This window comes from Periophthalmus magnuspinnatus, chromosome 17, assembly GCF_009829125.3.
Source record: "Periophthalmus magnuspinnatus isolate fPerMag1 chromosome 17, fPerMag1.2.pri, whole genome shotgun sequence".
Lineage (NCBI taxonomy): Eukaryota > Metazoa > Chordata > Actinopteri > Gobiiformes > Gobiidae > Periophthalmus > Periophthalmus magnuspinnatus.
In genome coordinates, this window is record NC_047142.1 from 20,814,433 (window position 1) to 20,841,428 (window position 26,996).

Consider the following 26,996-nt stretch of genomic DNA (forward strand, 5'->3'; position numbering starts at 1 on the left):
GAATACAAACTATTGCATCCATTAAAGAATCAAGATACAACCATTTCTGTTATGACAAAACCCAATAAATCCTCTCTTAAGACAATGTTTTCACCAGTTCTTTATTCCATTTTTTTTGTTTTCATAAAAGGCCTACAGTTAAACCAGCCCACCCTGTCAGGTCACTTGTCACTTCAGTCTTTGCGGTGGGACTGGCTGGATAAACCTGTTCAAATATTCTGTCTCAGTCCGCTCCTGTTTCTCTTTATGCATTTGACTTGAAGTAACTTTAAGCACCGTTTTGGATGAGGAAGAAGATACATGCCCCATTGGCTTGTATAGTACTGCTACTGCCTCTTCATGATGACTACTTTTAGCTGTAGTCATTTCTTTATTAGCAAGTCCCATTCCACATTTATTTGAAGACATATCCAAGCTCTTCTTTGTGCTACCATGTGTTGAAGTCACTAAATTACACCCAGGAGTCATATTTTGTGGCTCATTTGATGCTTTCGACCTTTCTCCAGAACAATCACTGCTTTTATCATCTTTATTACCCTTGTAAGTACTTTGAGGAGAAATGGTTGAAGATCCTATATTGTTGTTTCTTGACCCCTGACCCCCCAGACATTGCTTCCTCTCCATCTGAGGGGACAAATTGCCCTCTTTGCGTTTGTTGTTGATACTGCCATGAGGTGTCAAATGTGTTTTATGGATTGGTGAGTTTTCCTGCCATTTTCTTGCAAAACTAGAGGTATCAGTGCAGGTGGTGCTGCGTGGACTATGGTTCCCGAGAGAAGAATTACTGTCTGGACGTCTTATCGGGGAAAGACTTGATCGTGATGATGAGGTTAAGATGTTATGTTTTGGAGGTGTCGTTTTTCTTGGTTCGGCGATGGCTGTGGAACGGTGGGTTTTGGAGAGAGAGGAGAGGCCTGTTGGTTTGGATGAGTTAGATGTCCTACCGGGAGGAGGACCAGTCGGAGGTCTGGGTTGGATGAATGCTGTGTGATTCCAATATGTGTGGTCACTTCTGGAGGATGGAGCACTAAATACTTGAGGCCGAGGAGAAGAAACTGATTCCAATCTAAAGAAGAAATAGACAAAATGAAAAAAAAAAAAGTAAAGGTAAAATGTTCCAAAAATGTTGCAAAATACTGTAGAACATTTTAGGCAAAGCAAAAGCATCTCTGTGGAAACAAGCAACCTGGAGTAAAATGGGCTCATATGATAAATAATTGTTAATCTGCAAGTACATTTTTAACTAATTCAATTTAAGTGTGCATTAGCCCTTGTGAGGTGACAAACAAAACACATTAGAACTGACATTCTCATGAGTCTATAGTGTGACTGGTAAGCTGTAGGTTTAAATAAATATTGTAAGGAAATTATACTGACCTGTGTGTGTTTTTCAACTCCTTTAAGGATGAAGCGTATGGGGCAGGGTACTGTGTTAAATCCTTCTGAATGGCATGTCTGAGTTCATTTAAATCTAAACACAGAAGAAACACAATATATTGACAAACTACATAAAGATGCTACAACATTATTTCACCGCTAGATGGTAGCAATGTACAATATAAGTCTAAGGCCTCACCTCCCAGTGTGGGTTCTGCTGGTTCCAAATCCTTCTGCTGACTATTCGTCCAAATATCTCTCTGGAGGAAAATGATGAAGGAGAAAGTAGCTTAATTTAATCCCTCTGGAGTTTGCCATATCGTTTTAATGGCACCAGCCAGTAAACAATGAACATAAAGCAATAAGTGAAAGCAGCCAGAAAGCAATGGGACAAGTAGGACATAATACAGGTAAATCATTAATAAGGAAAAAAGGGAAATACAAGTCTAGAGCCAGTAAACGACATAAGCATAAGTGTCTGTCAATACTGAATAATCTGTCTTCAGACACATTTCAAAATTACAGCAGTGTAAGTGTGTTTTAGTATCATGTAATCATATGGGTTATATTTATACTCTCTCTATTTTGTTAGGTTTCATTTTTTTAATCCCAGATACATGATATTCTGTCATTCTTGGAAACAAACAGACTAGAGGGGTATTTTTGGTTCATTTTCTTTCACTTCTTTCAGTGGAACCCAAAATCCTCCTAGGTAACAAAAACTGAAATAGATTTTATGGGTTCACATGAGGTTTGCATCCATATAGACTATTATTTGTATTCCTTCTGCTTTTATCTTGTTGTTTATATGAAAAACTCGACTTCCTTTGTGTTTTGTTTGAAAATGTAAGGTGATTATTCTATTAAAAAAGGTTAGTCTTCAGAATGTGATATCCTTGGTGGTTTTGCAATGTCCATTCCTCCCACTAGATGGAGTCACGAGCTATCGCATGTATACTACTTTATTGTACTATAGCATTAGTCAATATATGAAGATTTTATAAGTCAGCCATATACATTCCCAAATCTATAGCCTTCGTGGTGGTTCCAGACCCAGCTCAATGGGCACAATGTTGAATATAATATCATATTGAACTGTCATCAAATTGCACCAGATCATAGAAATGCTGGAAATAACATTTGATTGCTGTTTTAGTCTTAAGTGCACACAGTAAACCTAAATGAGCAACAATCTCACACTTCCACTACAATTACCCATGAAAACCCCATTGGAGAACAGCTGTAATCATGGTTCCTCTCGCATGCAACACTAGATTACCTTCACAGCAAAGGGAAAAACCTGTACAGAGTAATTCATGACAGACTGAGTGCTGTGTGGAAAATCTAATTGATTTGAGATGTGAAAAAGATGAGAGTGGGGAAATGCACAGATTTTTCTAATTAACTCAAAACTAAATTCTTTTCCAAGTACTGAATTCAAAGATTAGTTCAGCTTGAAATAATTGTTCAAAGGTTATGGGTTGAATTTGTGTAAAATTCCAAGGAAGGTACTGGGATGTTTAGCGATGGTTTTATTTGTAAAACTGTCAGAGTTTGAGTGCAAAATGGGACACAGTACTTTAATGACAGATGGATCTAATGTGCTGGTGAGGTCCTATACAACATTCATAAAAACACATTAAAAAAGACTTCAAGCAACAATGAACTTTTCATCAGGACTGAACAGGTCAGCGTACATAAGGGCAACATGCAGGGTTAATCAAATCAAGAACAAATTATTTCAAATTGTCAAGTAAAATCATGTGCTTTGGAGCAGAGTTCACATTATAGAGGAAATGCTTTACATTTTTGTGTTAAAATGCACTGATCAAAATGTATTTATCTTCATGAAATAATAATTGACAAAAAATATTGTTCAAAAATAAAATTTAATCAGAATTCATGATGAAAATTGTGAAAATTGCCATATTACCCAGCCCTACTAAGATATAGGGCTGGGCGATATGGTAACAATTTTGTCCTTGTGTTGGTCCATTAAAAATGACAATAACTGCTTGGATCAACATCAAAAATCAGCTATGACTTTTTAAGTGACCTTAAGACAATAACCAACCATCCAACCAACCTTAAACCCCTTATACACTCAGACTGCTTTAGACAGATCAGAGCTACCTTACACATGTGTTCTGCAGCTCTACATCTGCTGTGTAACTCACACTCTCTGTTCTTTTCCCATAATGCCCAGCGAGCGTGTGAGTGTCGCCCTTCTTTGGCTCTGAACTGCAAACATACTGTGTACCAGAAGCCATTTGAGCAAGTAGAGGCAGAGCGAGCTCACTCAGCAGCACTGCACAGCTCTTGGCCAGACCAATGGAAAAAACGGACTTAAGCTAAACTATCCCTGGATTTGGATTTGTGTGTGAGGGAGGGTATTTATAACACTGTGGGGACTGCATTCTGTACGCAGTACTTCAATACTAGATAATCAATATGTTTTAAAGATAAGAGGGTTTTTTTTAACTGTGTGCACTGTGTAACTTTTCTTCTAGAGAGTTCGCCACCTGTTTTTGTCCATGGAGATGTTATTGCTTTGCTTTGACAGTATGGCATTAAAGTTATGTATCTGTTCAGTTGCAGGTGTTTATATTGCTCAAAACACCTTGAAAAACATGCATGCATTCCTAGCATGAGCGGTCTTGCCTCCTCACAGATCTGACTTGTAACTTGGCTTGCTTGTCTCCATGGAGATTTGAACTGAATCCCATACTGTGGAACATTCCAGGCAAAGCAATAACATCTACATGGACACAAAAAGGTGGCTGGTGCTACATTAGAAAAGTTACGCCCTCGAGGTTAGTAATTATGGTTACGGTTAGGGTCAGTCTCCAGGAAATGAATGTAAGTAAATGAAATGTCCCTAAAAAGCATGTAACTCAACAACCACTTGTCTGTGTGTGTGTTCATGTGAGCGAGAGATGATGGAGAATTAATAAAACTATGGAATAAAAGTAGGGATTTTTCAACGTTGAGAGAAAAACTAAAGTGTGTTATTTTGCACTTTAAAAACTTTGTAAATGCATCTGCCTCATGTTTTTGAATGCCTTGTTTCACTCGGTCAAAAGCGATGTCAGCGTTTTTTGGCGCGGCTTGACAGACTCCAGATCTGCCTGGGTAAGCATGTATAGTATATTGTTTTTCTGATGTTAGACAGTGGTGATTATGGATGTACTTTCAGACGTCCAGCTCTCACCTGCAGCTGTTTGATCTCCTGTTTCAAAGCTTCACATTCTTCAATAAAAAGTGACCTTGAGAGAAAGAAATGACAGGAATGAGATTTGGGTTTGTTTCAGGTAGAATTTAAGACATTTTATACACCATATTCACACTCAAGCTCTTAAGTAAGTGTGCTTTTAGTAATACATTTGAAAGACAAAACTTAAAGGTGGAGCGTCTGAACCCTGCTTGTCTCTATAGAGATTATATTATTTTGCTTAGAATTACATTGAATTAGTCTATCTAGCATTTGTTCTATTAGAGCTGTTTTTAGTGCTCAAAGATTCCTTGAAAAACAACTTAGCATCACCTGCTTTTCTCCATGGGATAAGTTTAATGCTGCACTGTGGGACAAAGGTAACAAGATCACAATTCCAGGGATGAAATCATCTAAATGATTCTCGTGAATGTGCATGGAGTTTAAAAACATAATGGAGCACTTCCTGTATTACCACATGGCGTCGCATGAGTCTTTTCCATTTGAAAGGAGACTGCAGCCTAAATATGCAGGAGTTTTATGTTAAAGATGTTTGAATGAAACTAAACACAACAATTTTTAGGAAACAATATACAATCCTCTCCCAATTGTCTCTCCCAACTCCCAAGTGGACATTGAATCCTGATTTTGAGTATTTCTGAGGACATAGCTAGAAGTCGTGCCCCATTTCTGTCTCCACAGTGTTCTGCTTACATAATCCTTCATTCAAACATGTCAAATCAAAGTGTTTTCTTCTGTCACTCTGGTCTCGCTTGGGATCCATTTCCCGACAGCAGAGGCTTTTGTTTTGGTCCAGTCAGGAAATGGAAAAGAACACAAAGGAAAAAGTTAGAAAAGTGGAGAGAAATAGGGCTGACTCCATTCATGTCCCTGTGGGTTTTACAGACAGAGATGGAGAGAGGATGAGGAGGCCACAGAGGACGAAGCACCAGGGGATCCAGACAAACTTACAAGATGAATGTCATATTTCAGTCTCTTTCCAGGTGCACCGTCTTGGATAAGAAAGTACTATTTCACATCTGAAATCATTTGAGAGTACATATTGTCACCAGTTTTAATGAATAGCATTTGCAGGACTGTATACACTAAGAACTAACCTATAGGGATGGTTAGTATGGCAAAGAAAAGCAAGCTAAAACTCAAGTGCCAATTTTAATAAAAATCTTAGTTGTCTCCAGTCTGACAATTTTGGTGTTAGCAAAAATTGTATTCTGCCAACTGGACAAAAGTTTGTGAGTGAAGACTTTTCGCTGCTCATCCAACCCGCTTCTTCAATTCTGGTCAGATTGCTGGTGGACACTGCTTTATATCTGTCTGATGGAACATTGAACCTAACAGACCTATTTGTATACAGTTCCTGTTTGTTAGGAAGGTCTTTTAAACTACATTAAGTGTGAATTGTGCCTGAGTCATATTTTGCATAATCGTTCAGCCCCCTAATGGCTGCTCTCACACCTATTAGCATACAGGCTATCACTATTGTTTTTCTTGTTTTGATTTTGGTCTGAGGATGGAGTTATAAATAGGAAAGAAACCATGTCTAAGCCCTCCATTCCTGTTCAAAGATGGATTGTCTTTCCTAACAAAAACTGTCTCTTTAACTCCCCTCTCAAACCACTTCTTTTCTTTGGCTAAGAGCTGTACCTCAAAGCTTGTAAGGTTTGAATAACTCTGAGTTTGTGCTGCAGTGGATGGTGTGAATCAAAAAGCAGGTATTGTTTAAAACCAGTTTATAATTTTACTTTCTTGTTGGGGATGGACAGCAAATGAAATATCTATGAAGTATCTAGCAACCATAATGAACACAGGCGCCAAAGCTTGTCCGATTTACACAATAGTTATGATTTGACACCTTTATTTTGTTAAATTAATGTTTAAACTGTCAGAAAATCATGTTCCTTGACACAGATAGAAGGATTCCTTTTTAGAACATTAGGGTACTTGTGTAACTTACCTTAATTTAAATTTTTCATCACAAACACGCAACTTGACTGATACATAACTATGGTACATATTTACAACAGGTAGTATCTCACCAAACAATGTAATAATTAGAAAACATGACAACAATATGCACTTTAAGTAAATTGTATAAAGCTTTAGCGCAGTTAAGATGTCATGTTTACACTTACATGTGTCCATGTCATCAAAATTCTCTGGGGGTGTGATGCTAATGTCGGCTCTATCTGAAGCTCTGTTACTCACGTTAGACTTACTCTGAGCTTTGTTTTAACACAATCTGACCATAAAGAGCTGACTTGAAACAACAAGTGAGCTGTTACACACGTCCCTCTCAAATAACATTACAGTCAACGGCTAGCTAGCTTTAGCCAAAAGTTAGTCGCTGTCACCTTTTTTGTTGAAAATCTTACACCTATACAGAACCATGAACACTTGTACTGATCACAGGCTCCTGAATTTGTGCATTGCGTCAATGTGGTAACAGCTGAACACTCCACCATAGAGATACAGAAAGAACACCCCCAGCATGATGCCACTGTATAGTATCAATAGTTTTTATACTTACTTGAGTCGGTTCACCACTTGTTCGATTCCATCAATGTTCAGGTTTTCTCTTACTGCTTCAACTTCTGCCTCTGTGTTTGACTGGGTGGAGAGCCGTGACGCAGATCTGTCCAAAACAACAAACAATTGAAAATGGAATAAAAAAATATTCTATAAAATGTAACTTTTCTTTTGCTACAAACCTGGGATCACTGAGTTCCGATAGTTTGCTGTAACATCTGTCAGTGTGACCCAGAGCATAGCCGACAGTCTCAGGGTTGTAAAGGGACAGCAGCTCCTCTGCATTTCTGTAACAAAAATGCAAATAGTCTTTTCATTTGTCTTTTTCATATTAAAATACCTCACAACGTACGCTATTTGAAGTCAAGGTTTGGATTAAAGTTATGGGCCTCAGACCTTGGGCATTGGACACACCTGGGCTGAGAGATAAATCAGTTTTACAGAGAACAGTTCCTTCTGAACTCTTGGATTAAACAGTAACATCTCCTATTGTTTTCTATTTAAGTGCTTCCTCGTGCCAGTGACAATGATTATGGTGAATGTGCTCTCTGAGGTAAAACTACAAATAGGAACAAAGAGGGTTTTTTTTTCCGCTTACAAATATTTAGTAGTCAATGTAACAAAATTATAAGCACTAAGATTTCATTGTTGTTACCAATATTGTTTTTATTTCAATGAGAAGATTTAAATTTAACAATGTAAGTTATTGCTCACACCCCAAAATCTATTAGTTGGTAAATGGTCACATTTTTAGGCAAGGCAAGTTTATTTGTATAGCACAATTCGTACACAAGGTAATTCAAAGTGCTTTACAGAATAAGAAAGACATTAAAATCACACAAATCAAAACCTAAATAATCACCCAATCTGCAACTCTCTCACCCACTCGTTTGCACCCTTTTTATATCGCGCTTTTCCATTTTCAAAGCACTCAAAGCGTTTTACATCAAAGAACCAGTCACTCATTCATATACAAACACTGGGGGCGAGGAGTGTTAAGTGTCTTGCTCAAGGGCACAATGACAGCATTCATTCTGTGGGAGCTGGAATTGCACCGCCAACCTGTGGGTCAGACGTCGAGAGTGGGATTCGAACCGCTGACCTTCGGATCAGTGAACGAACACGCTACCAACTGTCGTCCATCCATTATTAGCCTATTACTTCCATGTTGTGTTACTAATACTAGTACTAAATCACCCTCCATAAAAAGTATCACCAATGACTTTACTCAAATGAAGTTATTAAGTATAATGGCTGCGCACATTGACACATCCCTGTTAAGTTCTGATACTAGACTTGGTTTGGTCCCGATCAGGTGTAGTCCCAGTTCCATACACTAAAATCATGATAGTAAATATTTTTATCCTTTAACTAACAATCCTATTTTTGAACACTCAAGGACACATTGCAAAGGAGAGAGATTTAAGCAACAACAATAACACGATAAATTATATAGATGGGTTACAACATCAAAGTGGGAAGGTTAATCTGAAAAGGGGTCTCTTTTACAAAACTCAATAACAAACAAATAATAAAAAATATATCTTCTGTTGATAAATGGAGACTATAACCTTGGGTATGTTTTGCCCTTCTGAACCATTACAGAACTGCACTGCTCTGTGTACTGTTAGATAAAATAGAAGTGTTTTGTAAGACTCAGATCAGAATCAATTGTATCCACTTGAGCCTGATCCTATTGAACGATGAAAGTGGTCAAATCCCCACTTATAAACATAGTCACACTCACGGTAACTCAGATCAGGTCCATAGAAAACATAAGACAAACTTCAAACAGGAGAGTTGGCAGAACACTTCAATACTCTGCTGGCACTGATCCTATACTGCTGCTACAACAAAGCACCAGACATCCTCCTCAAGACTTTGGGAAGTATTTTATAAACCAGCAAATCTGATTTAGGGCAAAGTCGCTGTTTTTTTGGCTTGGGTTCTCGGTCAGTTCTCTCCACTTTAAGATTTTGTGATGATGAATGGTAAGATTAAGTATCGAAGACAAGGACAAATGTAGTACCCCGGGCCATGTCTGTCTTGAAGGCTGTAATGATAGCTTGTGATTTTTGGTGAAACTCCTTTTTCATAGTTGAAACTGAAAGTGGAGCATCATTCATGGCATTTTGTACCCACCTGACAAGTGAAAAAAGACCAAAAGACCAAATATGCAAGTCTGTAGACCTTCACAAAGTGCATTGTCTAAATTGTCAAAAATCCTTGTGAGTATTTTCGCCTGGATTTTGGATGAAATGGGTGAGATATTCCATGCTACTTCCTGTAATTTTCCTCTTTTTTCCCTAAACATTTCTTCACAAAAAGTCTGTTTTGTAACACTAGGTGCTATGGAGGATTGTAAGGTATTTTTGTTCCCAATCTCACTTTAACATAACTTTATAGGGAACAGACTAGTTACTAGTACATATGATCAGTCAAACTTAATATATAACTTAATATGTTATCTAACTACTACTTAATGGTTTTTATATCTATATCTATATCTATATCTATATCTATCTATCTATATCTATATCTATCTATATATATATCTATATATATATATATATCTATATCTATATCTATATCTATATCTATCTATATCTATATATCTATATCTATATCTATATCTATATCTATATATATATATATATATATATATATATATATATATATATATATATATATATATATATATATATATATATATATATATATATATATATATATAAAGGCAGAGTTAATGATTTTATTTTACTTTAAGTTCCTCTAAATCTGAGGCCATGGTTCTCGATTGGAAGTAGGTGCTTGCTTTCTCCAGGTGGGTGGAGAGTCCTTGCCCCAAGTGGAGGAGGTCAAGTATCTCGGGGTCTTGTTCAAGAGTGAGAGACGGATGGAGCGTGAGATTGACAGGAGGATCGGTGCAACGTCTGCTGTGATGCGGTCACTGTATTGGAATGTTGTGGTGAAGAAGGAGCTGACTAGAAAGGATATGCTTTCGATTTATTGGTCGATCTATATTCCTACCGTCACCTGTGGTCATGAGCTTTGGGTAATGACTGAAAAGACAAAATTGTGAATACAAGCAGTCTGATGAGTTTCCTTTGCAGGGTAGCTGAGTGCTCTTTTAGAGACACGGTTAGAAGCTCAGTCATACGAGGGGAGCTTGGAGTAAAGCCGCTGCTCCTCCAAGTCGAGTGGAGAAAGCAGAGGTTGCTCAGGCATCTGTTCTAGCGTCACACTAGGAGGAGGCCCCAGGGAAGATCCAGGATAGGAGGGAGGGACTATGTCTCTCGACTGGTCTGGGAATGCCTTGGTGTCCCACCGGAGGAGCTGGAGGAAGTGTCCGGGGGTAATCTGGGAGTCCCTGCTTGGACTGCTGCCCCCATGACCTGGCCCCGGATAAGCGAAAGAAAATGGATGGAGGGATTATTTTATTGCATTTCATTTAATGTATTTAGACAGTTTGTTTATTTGAGTGGGAACAATGCACATTAAAAAAAACATTTCTGTAAATGCTCCTGTATTAGCTATACAGCCAGTTTCCAACTGTAGTCCTCTGGTGAGGTGTTAAATGCCAGCACAAAAGACAAAATGTACATTATATACAAAACGTTAGTAAAAAGATATAAAAGTGAAGAAGCCAAATAAAAGCAGATTACTGGGTGAAAAGTATAACAGCATTCTGCAAAGCACAAGACATAAACTTGTACAACAGCCACATAAGCTGACAACAAAGACACAAGACAACAGACATGCAGCAGGCAGCACAACAGCAGCACAAAGACATGACATTATTAAATATGATCACACACTTGATTCTAAGTATCGATAACCAAGATTTCAGAAGGTTTTTTTAAAATTCTGTGTGAGATGTTATAATATTCCAGAACTGGACAGCTCACACAGAGAAAGTAGATTGGCTGAGGCTCTTTTTCTTGAGGGGACGACTAAACTGTTTGAAGTAGCAGATCTGGAGTGTCTGCTTCTCAGTTTAAAGACATGAGAAAATGGTGGTGGAGCCAGGCATGTAAGATTTTAAAGACCAGTTTTAAAGACTTTTCCCCATTTAACAGGTTATATTTAACCAAAATACTGCAATGGTGATGGCAAAAAGGTTTCACGTCCAGGTCTTTTAGAGCCTGTTTGTTGACAGAACGGATTGGCTTCAGTCTTATCTTACAGCTCTGTGACCAGCTGGTGACACAGTAGGTTAGATGTAGAATTATCATAGTGATAGCAGCTTAGCAGTTTAGCAGCTTCTTGGTTTAGACTGCTTGCTGTATCTAAAATTGGCTAGATTTATCTTCATCGTCTGTGTAAGTTTCTTTACATGTTGCTTTAATGTAAAATTTGAGTTAAGAACAATTTTCAAATATTTATATGATGTCATAAGATTGAGAAGTAAGAGAAAAAGATTCATTTTAATGTCCACTCTCAAATTAAACAGTAGTACAAATTGTACACATTTCACAAGGCAAGAAGTAACTGCTGTTGACATTTATATTGACAGTTTTAGTCGCTAATTGTTTTTTCCACATAGTTGACTCATAGTTGATGAACAAAACAGATCTGGGTCACATAAAAAAGGACAAAGTTAAATCTTCAATTTCACCTAAAAAACGGTCGACGTACAAATAGGGCTGTCAAAAAGTCTAAACCCAGATACTATTCAAAACTAAAACTCATGTCTCAACCAGATACTCATTTGAAGTATCGATACTAAGGCTAAACAAATTCTTGATTGACTAAAGGCATGTCCTGTGATTAGTCGATTAAAAAGTGGGCGTGGCAAAAGCTCTTAAAACATTTGACATGCAAAACAACTATTTATACAGTCTGCACAAGTACTAAAATGGTGTATTTATATGAAAAAATGCAGATTAAATAAATAAATATAATAATATAATATAGCTCATGCCATTACACCTCTGCTCTGAGAAAACACAGAGACACAGAGACTCCACACTGTTTAATGAACTTTATGAGCTAATTTGGTTGCTTCGCAGAATAAATAAAATACATATACCATCAGCAAGTTGATCAAATAAACCACTAAAGTACTACAGCCCTGACTGATACTGAAAGAAAGGAGTAGAACCTTTCTGTAGTAATTTTAAAATCAAGTGAAACCCACTATATGCCTGAGACAATCTTAAGTCAGTTTCATCCTAAACATCTGGATTAACTACAAACTTAAACTTAAATAGCATATGTGTTAATAAATGACTTTAAGTAATCAGAGCCACATAATAAAAGACTAAAGGGCTAGTTTAACAGCACACAGTGGTCCAAATGACACTAAAAAGGAAGTGGACAAATTGGCAGGTCGTAAACATTTGGGGACAAAGACAGCGCCCCCTGCGTGTTATGGAAGTCGTATTTGGTTAAACCTCAGAGGTCATACAGGGCACATTCTTAAAGGCAGGGATGGGGTTGCTGGGAGCGCAGTGACGCAGGCAAAAACAAATGAACTGTCAGCACAAAATTTAAAGCACGAATAAGGATGTCTGCGTGGCTATGGCTCGAGAAGAGAAGAAAGTAGATATTAAACACTAGATGTCTCTGAGTGTCCAAAAAGTACTATAAATCATTATTATTACTTCCAAACATACTTCTTATTCAGTTATTTAATGCAATTCAGTACAAACACTGAAAGTACTTTAATTCTGCTTCCTCCTTTGGGGTTCTGTATAGTATTTTGTGTTTATGGATTTTTTACTACTGGAACTGCTCAAATAAATCAATAATAAATGTGCATTTGTTAACTTTTATTTGGATATTTGGCATTTATTTTTCACTTTTAATAGATTAAAAGTAAATTCAAAGTAAACTGAGTATTTTTCAGTCTTGCTGTGTAATTGAGATAATTGTGGTAGTATGTAGTAATACCAGCAGTAATAATACAGATAATTGTTGTTTAAAGGTTCTATATTGTGCAAAATTGACTCTTGTGAGCTTTTAGTCATGCTCTAATGCTGTTACCTCATCAAAAGCATACCTGGAGTTGTGTTTTGTTTCATTCACACATCTTGTAGTCTTGCATTATTAGTTTGTTTAAATCTCCACAGCTTAAAATGCTCTGTTCCACTTTGTGATGTCATGAAGTAGTAGTTTTCAAGTTAACAGCTCCTTTTACCTTTAGTTTAGTAGAGACTGGCAATTCCAAGGCTGAAATTATCCAAATGATTCTAGTGAAGGTGTGTGGAATTTAAAAACACATTGGAGACTTCTTGTATTACCAAATGACATCACAAGGTGGAACAGCGTGTTTTTTGTTGAGAGAAGAGAAGAAATATGCAGGATTTGTGCATTAAACATGTGTGAATGAAACAAAACACAACCCCAGGTATGTTTGTGATGAGGAAAAAACTTTAAAACATAGATCAGAAAACAGTTTAGTCTGGGCCCTTTAAGCAGTAATGGTTGAAAAATGGTTGAAATACAGCAGTAAAAACCAGAGTAAACATATGGAAGTAGCTATAGGATAGTAGTAGCAGTAGTTGTAGTAGTAGCAGCACCAGCAGTAGTATTAGTAGTAGCAGCACAGAACTTTTACTAAATGTTTACTAAAAAAACATCTCCAAAAACTTGCCTTTTTATTGCAAATTTCGCAAAAGCCTAACAGCATCTCATATAAAAGTGCTATTGTGCTGCATATAAATATTCATTCCCCTTGTGTTGTAACTGCACCATTGTTGCACGTTTCCCAAAGCACTTTGCAACATGGCTGCTCTGAAAACCTTTGCTCCCTCTTTCTTTCCATCCTATTAGTAACTGACACGGAACACAATATGGGTTTTTATGGTGCTTTTTGTGCGAGAGTGTGAGAGAGAGAGGTCTTAACCTAAAACCCCAATTAGGAAAAAGTCACTATGACAAACGCACATAAAAAACAAGATAGTGGAGACTCCCGTATTTATATGTCATTTTCAATTTAACTTTTTACTTAAATATGTTAGTTCATTTTTTTCAAAGCTAAATCCATATTACGTAAATTATTAGTTTGACTTTTACACAGAAGTTCCTGCACTTCAAATATTTAATTGAGATGAGTGCCAGGTTAAGAGATTCAAATAAAAAGGAACATGAATGATTTTCTAATTCAAACACAAGGCCAGCTCGGATCTAAAAATAAATGATTTATACTATGAGGCCATACTGTTTCTTGACATCAGCACTTTAAAACAACATAATGGTTTCTCAATACTTGGGCGCTTTTCCAACAATGTGAGCGCGAATATTTTGTCTGAGAGCTGAAGTGGAAAAGAACGCAGTACAATATTTGCTTTAGACGAAGAAGTTTTACGGCTGTTTCATGGAATTTTAACTTTGGGAGAGCACCGTATGGCAGCGGTTAAGGGCGTTTAATTTTATAGCTCGGGCAGCAGTCCTAATTCATTTTCTGGTCAGGGCTATAAACATTAGACATGGCATTGAAATAGATTTCCAGGCACCCTACCAAAAAATGTAAAATAAAATGCAGTGTGGTGTACATTTGGGCAACCCTATTAGGGCCAAAGACTCATATTTCTTCTATTATTTGGCCAGAATTGGATTTGTACCAAGAGAGAAATGCCAAGTGGCTAAAGGAGATCATGCGGAAATATTCAACCAATTTACAAAAGGAGAGAATCATTATCCAGCTTCAAATCTTAAAATATAGAATATGGCCAAGTCAAGACTGGCTCAATTTTGCTACTATACATAAAAACATGTCTGTTCTGCTTTACACAATAGGTATTGCAAATCATGATGGCTGAAGTACTCAATTCCGCTACTTAAGTAAAAGTACAGATACAGAGGTAAAAAGTTACTCAAGTAAAAGTAAAATCTACTTATGTAAAAGTATTTAAATACTTGTTTAAAAATGTATTTGTGTTCATTTTATTTGTGTTGAATGTAAAGGTATTGATAAAAAATAACACATATTTTGGCCAACAGTAGCAATACAAATCAATTTCTTGATCTTTCTTATGAATTTTGTGTATTTATTTTTGTTTGCGCAAAGTCAAAGCTTGAACTCAAAAACTTTAATCAGGATGTTACAACAAACATGGTAAAAAAATAACCTCTCAAATCGTATGAAAAGTACTTTTGACTTTTCAGTCCTGTTAAAAAAATGTAGTAGAGCAGAAAGTATTGATGCCTCCTTTCAAATGTAGTGGATTCAAAGTTAAAAGTATCTACTGTTAAATGTATTAAGTAAAGTACAGATACCTAAAAATTCTACTTAAGTACAGTACTTTACTACCAGTACTTGTATTTTGTTACCTTCCACCACTGCTGCAGATAGATGAAAAGTGCATTTCTGATTTATGTCTTTTTTCATTGTGTCTTATTGGGATTTTGAGTGATGCACTTTGAAAATTGTTCAGAAAAGTGTTAGTACAAAAGACTTGGCAACAATTATCCCTGCATTTATAACTACCAGACTGGAATACTGCAACTCCTTATATGCGGGTCTCCTAAACACCAGCATCAGCAGATTACAGCAGATTACAGTTTGTCCAAAATGCTGCAGCCAGGTTTTTAACAGGTACTAAAAAAAAGACCACATCACCCCAGTTTAGTTCAACTTCGCTGGCTGCCAGTGAAGATTTTAAAATTTTACTATTTGTTTTTAAAGCTCTTAATGATGCTGCCCCAGGTTACCTGTCTGATCTCCTGATTGCTTACTCGGTCTCCTGGACCCTCAGATCAAATCCCATCTCAAAACTAAAGGTGATAGGGTCTTCTCTGTCATACCCCCAAAACTCTGCAATGAGCTCCTGATCCATGCCACATCTATTGATCATTTTAAAAGTATATTAAAGACTCACCTCTATGATCTGGCTTTTAACTAGTGCTACTATTTCATTATTGTCTTGTTGTTGCAAATGTCTGATTGTTTGTATATCTTTGTACTGTATTATGTTTTGTTTTTCAGTGTGTGATGAACTTTAGTACTCTCTGTTGTTTTTAATTGTGCAATATAAATGAGCAAGTGGTTTTGCTAGTACTGGTGTAGATGAATGAATCTGTGCCTAACTATTCATGGGTTTCAGTTATATACAGTCCATGGTTATATTGTGCCATTTTGAGGTTGACCATTCATAAGATATTACATTGTTTTAATTACTATTGTGAGTGCGTCCGTACCTGCCCGCCCTCTCTCTCAGGGTCTGCAGTAACATGCACACCTCGGCTCTCACCAGCTCCTTCACTGCAGGGGGGTCGGCCAGGGGGGCTCTGTGTCGTCCCGACCCAGAGAGGAGGGTCCCGGTACGGCTGCACCCTCCACGCTGAGTGTCCGCCAACATCTTCTGCCACATCTGCATCTGCAAACAAACATGGGTAAGACTTAGTGGTGTGTATTAGAGCTCTATGTACCAAGACGAGGATTTTTCAGGCAAGTTGAATTATGCGTTTGTAATATATGTTTCCAAGCTAGACTTTTGTTCTCACTGGTAAATGCCAAATAGTCACTTTTTTATATAGCGATTTTGACCTTCAAGGCTTCAAGAGCTTTACCATTCACTCCATTCACACACACACATTCATACACCAGTGTGCACAGACACTAGGGATGAGGTGGGTGAAGTGTTTTGGCCAAGGACACAATGACAGCATTCATCTGTGGGAGCCAGATTTGCACCGCCAACCTGTGGGTTAGTGGTTCTGTCCGCTCAACCAGTGATGTTTATGTCGAGGGCGGGATTCGAACCGCCAACCTTCAAAATCAGCCGTCTTTTCTCCATGGTGGCGTTATTGCACTTAATAGTGGGTGTATGGCATTATCTATCTCCATGGAAACAAGCAGGTGACAGCACAGGACCAAGTTACAAATCAGTTCTGTGGAGAGACGTACATGAATACATGGAAAAATTACTGCTATATTGTGGAAAAATGTGGGAAAGACAATAACATTTCCGTGGAGAAGGGCAGGTAGGGTACACCTCAGTAACAGTTACATAATGCACCTTTAACATGTACGAAAATTGCAGAAAAAAAACAAAAAACATATGTGTCAGAACATATTTGTGGAGGTCTAAACTATTTGTTGTTTCCATGACCTAAGAAGCATTTCTGATTTGATATTTACAACAATTCAAAAGTGCAATTTCCACTTCCGTCTGATTAATTGTGCAGCCCGATGCAGTATTTTGGTCTAAATTTCTTCTTGGATCTCATGGGGGCAAAATGCAATAAGCCGTACCAGCAGTGATTCAGAGATGTGTGGCCCTGCACCCCATGCGCTGAACCCTGACTGAGATCAGAGAGTGACGTTTATGTCCCCGAGGCGACAGCTGAGGTTACTCTGTCATGATGCAGCAGGGAAAATGCTATTTCTTACAGATATTTTAGCTTGGATTGATGTTTTGCTATAACTATGAAGCCAATGGTAACAATAAGAGAGGTCTGAGTTAAACTATTACACAGAAAAAACATTAACACAGTACTAGAAAGATGAGGTACTCCTGTTGTGGAAAAGTGATAATGACAAGTTTATCACAGTGACATTATTCAATATTCAGACAAATGTGCTAAAAATGTTGTGGCTAAGTTTCAAGTATTGTGCTAAAAGTACAAAAATATTTCCTTATACACCAGGAACACTATGTAATTTTGTTTTTTTGATTCGAGAGGAAACAGTAATTGCGATATTATGATTTTTTTCTATCTATATCCCACCTCTACTACTAGAATCTCAACTCATTTTGTAGCATCAAAAATGCCAGAATAACAATGTTCTAGACGGGATTAGGGCAGGTCAAACAGTTGGTCTTAAATAATAAATAGCTGCCATATTACTTCACACCTGGTAGGCACCTGGGAAACACAAACAGCATTTGTGCCATTTCCACAGCAACGAGACAGCTCCTACAAAAACTCATTTTAAACCTCCAATAAAACCTATAATTTAGAAAGTAACACATAATTACTGCTGGGAAGTTGTGTGGGCTATTAACACGTTCACACTTAACTCTTTCAACTCAAACTAGTTTCCTCTGTATGTTTAAAACTTTCATTTGAAGGTGTGCACTATGCAGCTTTTTTGGCCATTTTTCTTGTCGCCATGGAGATGTGTCATTGCTTTCCCTGGAATGTTCAACGGTATAGCATTACACATATCTATGCTCATTTATTTATTTATTGCTCAAAAATACCTTGAGAAAAGTATACAGCACTGTGAATCATTCCAGGCAAAGCAATAGCACCTCTACGGAGACAAGAAGGTGGTGGACCCTCCCCTGAAAATGTTACACTTCTTTCGGGAGTTATTTTAAGAACTATAATGCAAAATCCGCTGAGCTTTTAAGGGTCCATTTTGTGTAGAGGAGAGCTACATTTCAGAGGTTGCCAGATTGATCTTGTAGGAGGCCTGAAAAAAGGGGTCTAATGTTCCCTCTGATGTAACCGGCGTAGACAATGGGGACCTTGATGGAGCGCAGGAATGGAGAGGGTACTATTACTTTTCAGAGTAGCTCGCCCAGGGATGGAATTCATTATAGTGCTCAAACAGAAGTAGACAAGAGGAGAGAGACAGGAGCTGGAGACATTGAGAGAATGAAGAGAGAGAGATGCAGAGCTTTGAACGCACACCTGAGAGTTAAACAAGGTGCGCTGTGATGTATATTTTCACAGGAAATAACTTCGGGCCTCAGTCTGGGGAGATGTGTGCACTGGAGGAACAAAAGTGGCACAGATCTGGGTAATTTGAGCATCTACATTAGTGTCTATAATGAAAAAGGGATGTAAGTAAAAACAAACATGTCACATTGGTTTGCTTATAAAAATGCTGTGTTAAATACGGCCCTATAACACTCCAAAATATATTTATTAACATACCGAATATCATATGTTCTGGGTTTCAAAACAAATTCCACATCACAAAATAAATGGATCTTGCAAATGTAAGAATAGATGAATAGATGATGATATTGGTTTTAAAGGTGTAAATATTTACAGGCAAACATTTGTATATTGGTACTTTGCAGTGACGGTACGCCTGGGGTGTTCTTCATGTACAGCTATGGCGGAATGTTCAGCAGTTAACTAAACCATGATGACACACTGGCACACACAGTATGATATGTTGTTAGATTAACTGAAAACTCAATAAAATGGGTGAGAGTGTCTAAAAACAGTTGGCTAATTCTAGCTAACTTGTGATGGTAGTTTTATGACTTGTTTAACAGTACAAATCAGCTCACTTGTTGTAGTTCCAACTAAGTCAGCTCTTTCTGCTCAGATTGTGTTAAATTAAAACTGAAATTTAGGTCTAACAGAGCCTCAGACAGAGCAATGCCTACAGTTAGCATCACACCCCCAGGGGATGTTGATGACATCAGCTTGATCATGATTATTATTAAGTTTTGGATTTAATTGATACTAAAATACTAACAAATAAATGTGGGGTACTCACTAAATTAGTATTTTAAATAGACAGATTGTAACAAAAAACTTTGTGACAAAATCAAACTGCTGCATGCTGTCTTATTTAATATTAAAGAAAGAAATTAAGCATCACTAGGATTTATTATGCATTTGAGATTCACCTTGCTTCACTTCCCCATATGAAAAAAGCTGTGCTAAAGCCGTGCACACACCAAAAGACTCATGCATGAGTACTACAGATGTGCTAAAGGGTTTGCAAGAGCTAGGAACTAGTTAGATAGATTTGAATTCTTCCTCCTGTCGTGGTTTGAAAATTGGATAATGCAGCTTTAATTGCTATACTGAGAAACATAATTGCATTTGCAGGACTCAATCAATATTAGAAACAAAAATGACCAAGCACTTCACTGCATATTTAGTTTTCCTTTAATCGCCAAAAGACTCATCATTGTGGTGCAGTCCAATAGAAATACAATACAAAGCAAAAGGAAGCGAAGAGCTCCTCTATCTCTCTGACTCACACAGAACAGGGAATATGTGTTACTAATGCTTTTATCCACACTGAAGAATTAACCTTTTAACACTGTAGATCCAACTGCTAACTCTTACACGCTGGCCTTTTCAACTACAGACAGTTTTTTTCCATTATTTTATTATTGTATTATTATTACGGCGGTAGCAAATGTATTGAAAAAGTATTGAAAATCAGTTTCTAATCTATACTAAGAATCAACACACAATAGTCATCTGACCAGGATACTGAAAAAAAACACACAAAATGACCAAATTTGACCTTTGTCCAAATGTAGTTTTGGTCTAGTCCTGGTCTAGTTGAGGTGTAAATCTGGGTTTCGTGCCCGTTTAGTCCTAATTTTGATGTGGTTACTGGGCAAGTGTGAACACACCCTTAGATGAATCTTGAGCTTTCTCAGAAGTAGCATAAGACCACATGTTACACACAAAAAAGTCATGTTATTTTGTGTTGAAAACGGGTCTATTATGTAAAAAAGAGCACTCTTTTTATCATTGCTATCAAAATCAGTATTGGGTATCAAGGTTATTCTTTAGTATCAAAATTATTATGTGATTCAGTGTTTCCCACATGTTTATATGAAGACTATGGTGGCATAAGTGATACGTATTTGAATCGTTTTATTTAAACCAATATTTTGGTGTATAAATGTCACTTCTTACCCCCACTGCTCAAAAAAGCACTGATTACAGATTTATTTATATTTATGATAATGGTACAAGTATAAAGTACTAGACTACAGGGGGCTATCATAGTCTCCTCTAATAATGGGAAACACTGGTCATTGTTTTGACTATTACCAAAACACAGTAAAATGCATTATTCATTTGGAGAACATTATTGCTTTTCGCATGTGGAGCTTGGATTGGCCATAACAATAATAGTGTGTACAGTGATGATGTATGTGAAGCAGGAAGTGCTCCGTGAGACTGCAGGGGAGATATGAGGCCAACCATGACCCAGCACTTTCCCCAAACACAGAGCACTGTTCAGAGCGGAGGCCCGGGTCGTAGATAACATCCAAACACATGGAAATATTTTACAGACATGTTTGAGAGGGAATGATGGAGGGAAAAAGAGAACAGAGTAGAGGAAGTAGCATGTTTATTCAAACTCCACTCACTTTTAAGATGTAGTCATGTGTAAAGCGAGGAAGTTTATACTGTGGATACTGACAGCTTTCAGGCAACAGATCATTAGTATAGTTTTAATTCCACAATCATTTAAAGGTGCACTATGGTACTTTTCTGGTGTTTTTTTCTACACCATCTGCTTGTCTCCATGGAGATGTTAGTGCCATATGAACCATCTCACACTCTGAGGACCTCAGGGACCGGCCTCCTGCTGGTGCCCAGAGTCAGGACTAAACATGGAGAATCAGAGTTTCTGTTTTCTGCAACTAAAACCTGGAACATTCTTGCTGATAATGTGAGAGTGTTTAACTCCAGGCTCAAAATGGTTCTGTTTAGCTGTGCATATGACTGATAGGTTTTTATTCTTCTTTTTTAATGTTTATTTTATGACAATTATTTATGATTATTTATGTTTTGGTTTATTGTATTGTGATTTTAATGTCTTTCTTATTCTGTAAAGCACTTTGAATTATTTTGTGTATGAATTACGCTATACTAAGTTCCTTTGCCTTACCTTATTGTTATGTCTGTAATGCTCCATATTATGACATTACACTTATCTATCTGCATGGAGACAAGCAAGTTACAGGTCCTATCTGAGGAGAGACAACCCTGCTCACAATGCAAGTATTTTTGGGCACACACATCAAAAATATTACATAGTGCATCTTTAGGTCAAAATATAGTGTATATCAATCCTATGCTCATTTTGTTCTTGCAATAATTTTGTACTTGTCATTGGTGATGAGTGAAACATTGACTTACCCTTTAAATTATTTTTTGAGTGTATTTTAATCTGCTAAAAATGGAGATGGAAAAAGATGGCATAAGTTTTTTGAATGCTAATTTATAAGTTACACTGACTCAAAATTAAACATACCAACAGTTTGACTTTACAGCATTTACCCAAATGAAAGAGAAAACAGGGTTGACGTGAGAGTAAATTTGTTCATGACGATGTTAAAAAAACCCCATCCATACACATTGCTTAGCAGTGCCTACAGTAGCGTGAAGAACATTTGGCAGTTGGCCCATTTACTGTTACAATTTCTCCTCTGTGTCCCCCTCATCTTCTCAGGTCAGTCTGGCTGTGCTGAATAAATATTGAAGTCTGTCTGGTTCATATTTTAGACATGACTTGTTACAGTGCCAGGAAAGCTCAACCATATACCTATGTTTTTATAATGCTGTTCCTTATTAATATGGTAGTGAACTTAACCCACTTTCAACCCACTTACACAACGTAACTCTACACTTCTCAAACGGTTTGGTCAGGAATGCTTATGTGCGCGTTTTCTTCTCTGCTCAAAAGGAAATTCTTTGAGGTGGCGCAGTGGCTTTACTGGATTTTTTGATTGGACTAAATGACAAAAACAGAGACGGCATATAAGCCATTGAAAAGAGGGGGGCCGCCTTGCTTAATTTTGACATAATGGAGGGGAAAATGATGTCAAAGGTTCAAACAATAAATTACTACGCTAACATTATTCAATTAATTAATCTTGTTTTCCAGTCAATTATCTTTTCTGTATTGTTTCTACAAAGGTCCCTGTGTTACTTTTCAATACTTTCAGTGTCTTTCGATGTTGTTTATGCAGATTAAATCACCACAACTTACAGACCCTGTTTCCACCACAGCATGGCTAGCCGTTGTGTACCTGGGCATGACACTTCACGCATATTTGCAAGTGTCTGGGCTTATATGAATGAATATCTGTCATTTTGAATGTTTGTTTAAACTTGGAAGTAGTGTACTATATGAACTTAGTAGTATTTTGGGCAAAGCAGTAGTCCTACTTCTTACAAATCCAAATAAGTATTACCTCTTACCTCCTGATATGCCTCGGTGTACCTGTCCACCAGCGAGTGTCCCAGGGCATTATAGATCTTTGGCAGCTCTGACGTGGACACATGCTCCCTGATGAGGCTCCAGAGAGACTGGCCAGGACTCCAGAACTCTTGTCCATCAGAGGACTGCATGGAACTGTAATGTGGGAGTGGAAACAACCAGTAATTTAACATTAACACAGTGTAAACAAACTACTTGTGTAACTTGTAAATTTAGGCATTTTGACAACATGCTAAAATGTTAACTTTATGTGAGTAGGTTATGCTTAGAGGATCTTAACTAAAAATATGGCCCTAAAAATAGGCTATCCATAATAAAATGTAGCTTTTCCTTAAATGGAAGCTTAGCTAGTCAGAGGTGCCAAATATGAGCTAGCTGTGATCTCTGTGAGCTGTGATATCATGTTAAACTTTACGAGAGAAAACAAAGAGCAGCGTTAGAAAAAATCCATTTGATAGTAGAATATTTTACCAAGCACATTAGGCTAGATTATAAAGAGAAAGACACATTTTTACCGTTTTTGCTTTTCTGTTTAGCTTTGGCTTTATCCCGGCTGCTGTTGCTAGGACAAACTTTCTTGTTGTTATGGGGAGATATCGCGAGAGCAGCTCCATCAGCTTCGTTGTTGTGTACTTTGGATGAACAGAAAATCTTTTAGTGTGTTTTTTCAAACGGTATATGAAGCTAGTTGTATTTATCCTTTGACTCGTGAGCTATCCATGGAAGCAAGAAGAAATTGTTTAACCCTAAAAGTCCCATGGTTATAAAGGCCACCTGCTCAGTAAAAGTCTTTATTACCTAATTTAGGATGATGTATTGCGGGGTGGGACGCAGACGGGTGAACTTTGAGAAAGTTGAACTCTAAGAGATCCTTCCCTCATAATGCCCCCTTCCTCCACCCCTCTCCTTTCCGGACTGAGCAGACGGAGCGCGGAGCCAGGAGCATACTGGGAGAAGCGAGGCGCGGCTAGAGCCCAGCCAGGAGCAGGACTACTGGATGCTTTACAATGTAAACTCTTAGAATTTAATTGTTAACTTAGACCAAGCTATAAAATACGTTGTTTTATACTTTTTATGTCGAAGAACTGAAAATGGCTTTTGGAAAGATGGCATTCAATGCGCGTTTGGTGCGCACAGTTTTGGCACTGCTACTGTGCGCGCGGGCCGGGCTTGGTTTCTCTGTGGCCGGGCACCATGAGGGCACCTGTGAGGCCAACGGGAGCATTTACTACGTGGGGGAATGGTACTTCCTGGACTCTGACCACTGCACTCAGTGTGAGTGCACGGCCGACGGCTCTGCGTGTGCCCGCACCGAGTGCACGTCTCTCCCGGCCGCCTGCATCCACGTGAGTCACTACCCCACTGACTGCTGCCCCCGCTGCGAGAGGATCGGCTGCGAGTACCGAGGGGTGGTCTACGACCTGGGACAGAACTTCCAGGTGAGATTTGCTACCATTTCCTATTTTCTTCCAGTCCAGATGATCATGTTATGTTGGTATGAAGAATCTGAAATGGTTCGTTTTTACGCAAGAGATGGAACGTTTGGATTAACCATAAATAACGTGACTTGGAGTCAAGATTGCTTTGAGATCTATATTCCAACTACGCTACTCTGCAGTTGTCTTTGTGTTGCAGTAGTCTTTATAATTCTTCAGACACAATTGTGTGATATCATATAAATATTTTAAGGTCATTTTTGTATGCACAGTACAGAAATAGCAAAAATATTATTTTCTTTAAAACTTAATGAATTGAAATAATATGAAAAAGATAAGTGGCATTGTTTAACATGCAATAGGGAATAAGAGGTAAATGGCGCCCTCTTCTGAGGGGGTCAGAGTTGTATTGTGTTAAATATATCAGGCAATATAATATTGTATGTAGCCTTTATATAAAAATACTCCGGATACTGACACCCTTTATAGTCAATATAAAATTGTAGTTCAGACAGTCCTTACAGTTAGTGTGTTTTGTTCGTCTACAGCCGTCAGAGTGTGAGCAGTGCACCTGTGACAGTGATGGCATTGCCCGCTGTCTGGTGGCCGACTGTGCCCCTCCCCCCTGTGTTAACCCAGTGTACCAGCCCGGGAAGTGCTGTCCCGAGTGCCAAGAGGGTGAGTCTGCCTCTACACAAAGGCCTCCTCTGGGAAACAAAAATGGCTTGTCTGTCCATCATGAAGGTCAAACTGTTTGGGCTGGACTAGGAAATGTGGCCTTTACAGAAATATGAGCAGTGTGCCTCTAAAGAGAGGTTATACCTGACATAAGCCTGAAAGTCATATTCTTATTGATGTGATAGTGTATTCACACTTTTCACTTTATATGCCACATTTTGAGAACATCCAACCAAACTAAAATTCGCAAGCCACACATCCATACTTCCACATTTTTAGTTTTTGAGTTCCTTGCAAACAATCCATTTGCTGGTTTCATGTGTATGGCAGTCACTCTGATTGTGTTTTTATTTTAACTATTTGTGTAGTTAAACCAACAATTTAGTGATTTTGAGCTGCACAAAAGTGAAACTCACAAAAAATCCTATACATTCATTATCATTTACTGTTTGACCAGTAATTGTGAAATTACCATAATTCTGACATGTGGCACTAAACACCTTGAACAAAATAATAATTTGATATCAGGTTTCACTTGAATCTGTTTTTACCTTTCATATATTCAACATATGCTGTTTGAAACCCTACTGATTGCACTCTATACCTCATGTTTCTTTACCTTTACCTTCTTGTTCACATGAAGGACCCAACTGTTACGTGGATGACTCCCGGACTCAGGTGATCCCGGCTGGAGACCCGGTCTGGGTGGACCCTTGCACCAAATGCCGTTGCCATGACGGCCAGGATGCTGGGTACTGGGAAGGGAACCGCCTGGCCACCTGCTCCAGGCTCAAGAATTGCAGCCCGGAACAGCCCTCTGTCCAACAGAACTGAGACAGAAATCACTGTTAGCACGGACTGTATGAATAATGTTTTTAAACATGATGGATGCAAGTGAATGGAGCTGCAGGTATGAGCAGGTATGTTGAAAAGAGGCCAAGATAACACTAAGTAAATAAATAGTTATTTTATTTGACATGTTGCTAAATAGATGTTAAGCTAATAAAAGTGGGGTAACAGGTAATTTGGTACCTTGCCTGACAAAGAAATACATACATAATTTAGACACAGATATTACCGACCATTTAATACCACAATGTTTTATAGCAAATTCCTTTTTGGGCAGAACATTATACCTCTCATACGTCATGTAAAAAGTACAGGATTAATGGCTAGTCCTCATCATAGTACCCTTCCATTTTTCTTCAGGAGTTTTGTGTAGACTATGTATGTGTGCATATTCTGCTTGTAAATCACAACAAAGGGGCTTTGATAGAACCTTGTAACCTGTATTAGTGATGGGTGGATCAATGCTAAAATATATATCGATACTGAATCTCATCTGCAAATATAAATTCTTAGATTTAAAAAAAAAATGCATTGTTTAAATTCTATATCTGTATATACATGTAAGTTTTGCATCAGTTCAAACTGGGTTTGAATGGAAATAATAACAGCCTCTATATGCCAAGGTAATTGTTAATAGTAGAGAAGTTTCAATGCATTTTAATACAGAACTAATATTGCCATAGTATTATGTTGCTTCAAATAGAAACAAATGTCACTGGTGTCACCCATCACTAACCAGTGTGAAGGATCACTAAATTATAAACTAAACTGTACATCTATTTTGACATACCTGAGTTCTCTTGTTTAATTTAGAGAGAAAATTAATTTTATACATTTTTCTGTTTAGAATAATTTTGATCATCTCCAGACATGTGTTTGGTTTAGCAACATGAACGTGGTAATTGACCTGTCACTGTGTTCATGCAGTACTGAAATGTGTGCACATCTGTGATAAAGTTTAGCCTAGCAATAAATATACCCAAGTCCTCATTAAGTTTGA

The 26,996-nt window shown here is 37.8% G+C and overlaps 2 protein-coding genes across 2 annotated transcripts; one reads left to right on the plus strand and one right to left on the minus strand.

The window, feature by feature from the left end:
* Nucleotides 1-168: 168 nt before the first annotated feature.
* Nucleotides 169-23,164, minus strand: ccdc24 (coiled-coil domain containing 24). The gene is made up of 8 exons (XM_055228248.1): nt 23,015-23,164; nt 16,260-16,458; nt 7,318-7,414; nt 7,137-7,241; nt 4,589-4,643; nt 1,577-1,637; nt 1,378-1,471; nt 169-1,066 (listed from the first exon to the last, which is right to left on the minus strand). The coding sequence occupies exons 1-8, from the start codon at nt 23,162-23,164 to the stop codon at nt 169-171; spliced, it is 1,659 nt and encodes a 552-aa protein (XP_055084223.1).
* A 764-nt stretch (nt 23,165-23,928) lies between these two features.
* zgc:113531 (uncharacterized protein LOC541359 homolog) lies at nt 23,929-26,508 on the plus strand. The gene is made up of 3 exons (XM_033982702.2): nt 23,929-24,472; nt 25,018-25,147; nt 25,791-26,508. The coding sequence occupies exons 1-3, from the start codon at nt 24,125-24,127 to the stop codon at nt 25,979-25,981; spliced, it is 669 nt and encodes a 222-aa protein (XP_033838593.1). The 5' UTR covers nt 23,929-24,124; the 3' UTR covers nt 25,982-26,508.
* The last annotated feature ends 488 nt before the right edge of the window (nt 26,509-26,996 follow it).

What these genes read in the sequence shown, in the direction of transcription:
- ccdc24 (XM_055228248.1), bottom strand. Translation starts at nt 23,164, where the DNA reads ATGCAGTCCTCTGATGGACAAGAGTTCTGGAGTCCTGGCCAGTCTCTC. An exon ending in GTACGGACGCACTCACAATA is followed by an intron (nt 7,415 to 16,259) that starts GTAATTAAAACA and finishes ACAGAAATGCAG; the next exon opens with AGGAGCTGCTGTCCCTTTAC. An exon ending in CAAGTGGTGAACCGACTCAA is followed by an intron (nt 4,644 to 7,136) that starts GTAAGTATAAAA and finishes CTTTCTCTCAAG; the next exon opens with GTCACTTTTTATTGAAGAAT.
- zgc:113531 (XM_033982702.2), top strand. Translation starts at nt 24,125, where the DNA reads ATGGCTTTTGGAAAGATGGCATTCAATGCGCGTTTGGTGCGCACAGTT. An exon ending in ACCTGGGACAGAACTTCCAG is followed by an intron (nt 24,473 to 25,017) that starts GTGAGATTTGCT and finishes GTTCGTCTACAG; the next exon opens with CCGTCAGAGTGTGAGCAGTG. An exon ending in CTGTCCCGAGTGCCAAGAGG is followed by an intron (nt 25,148 to 25,790) that starts GTGAGTCTGCCT and finishes GTTCACATGAAG; the next exon opens with GACCCAACTGTTACGTGGAT.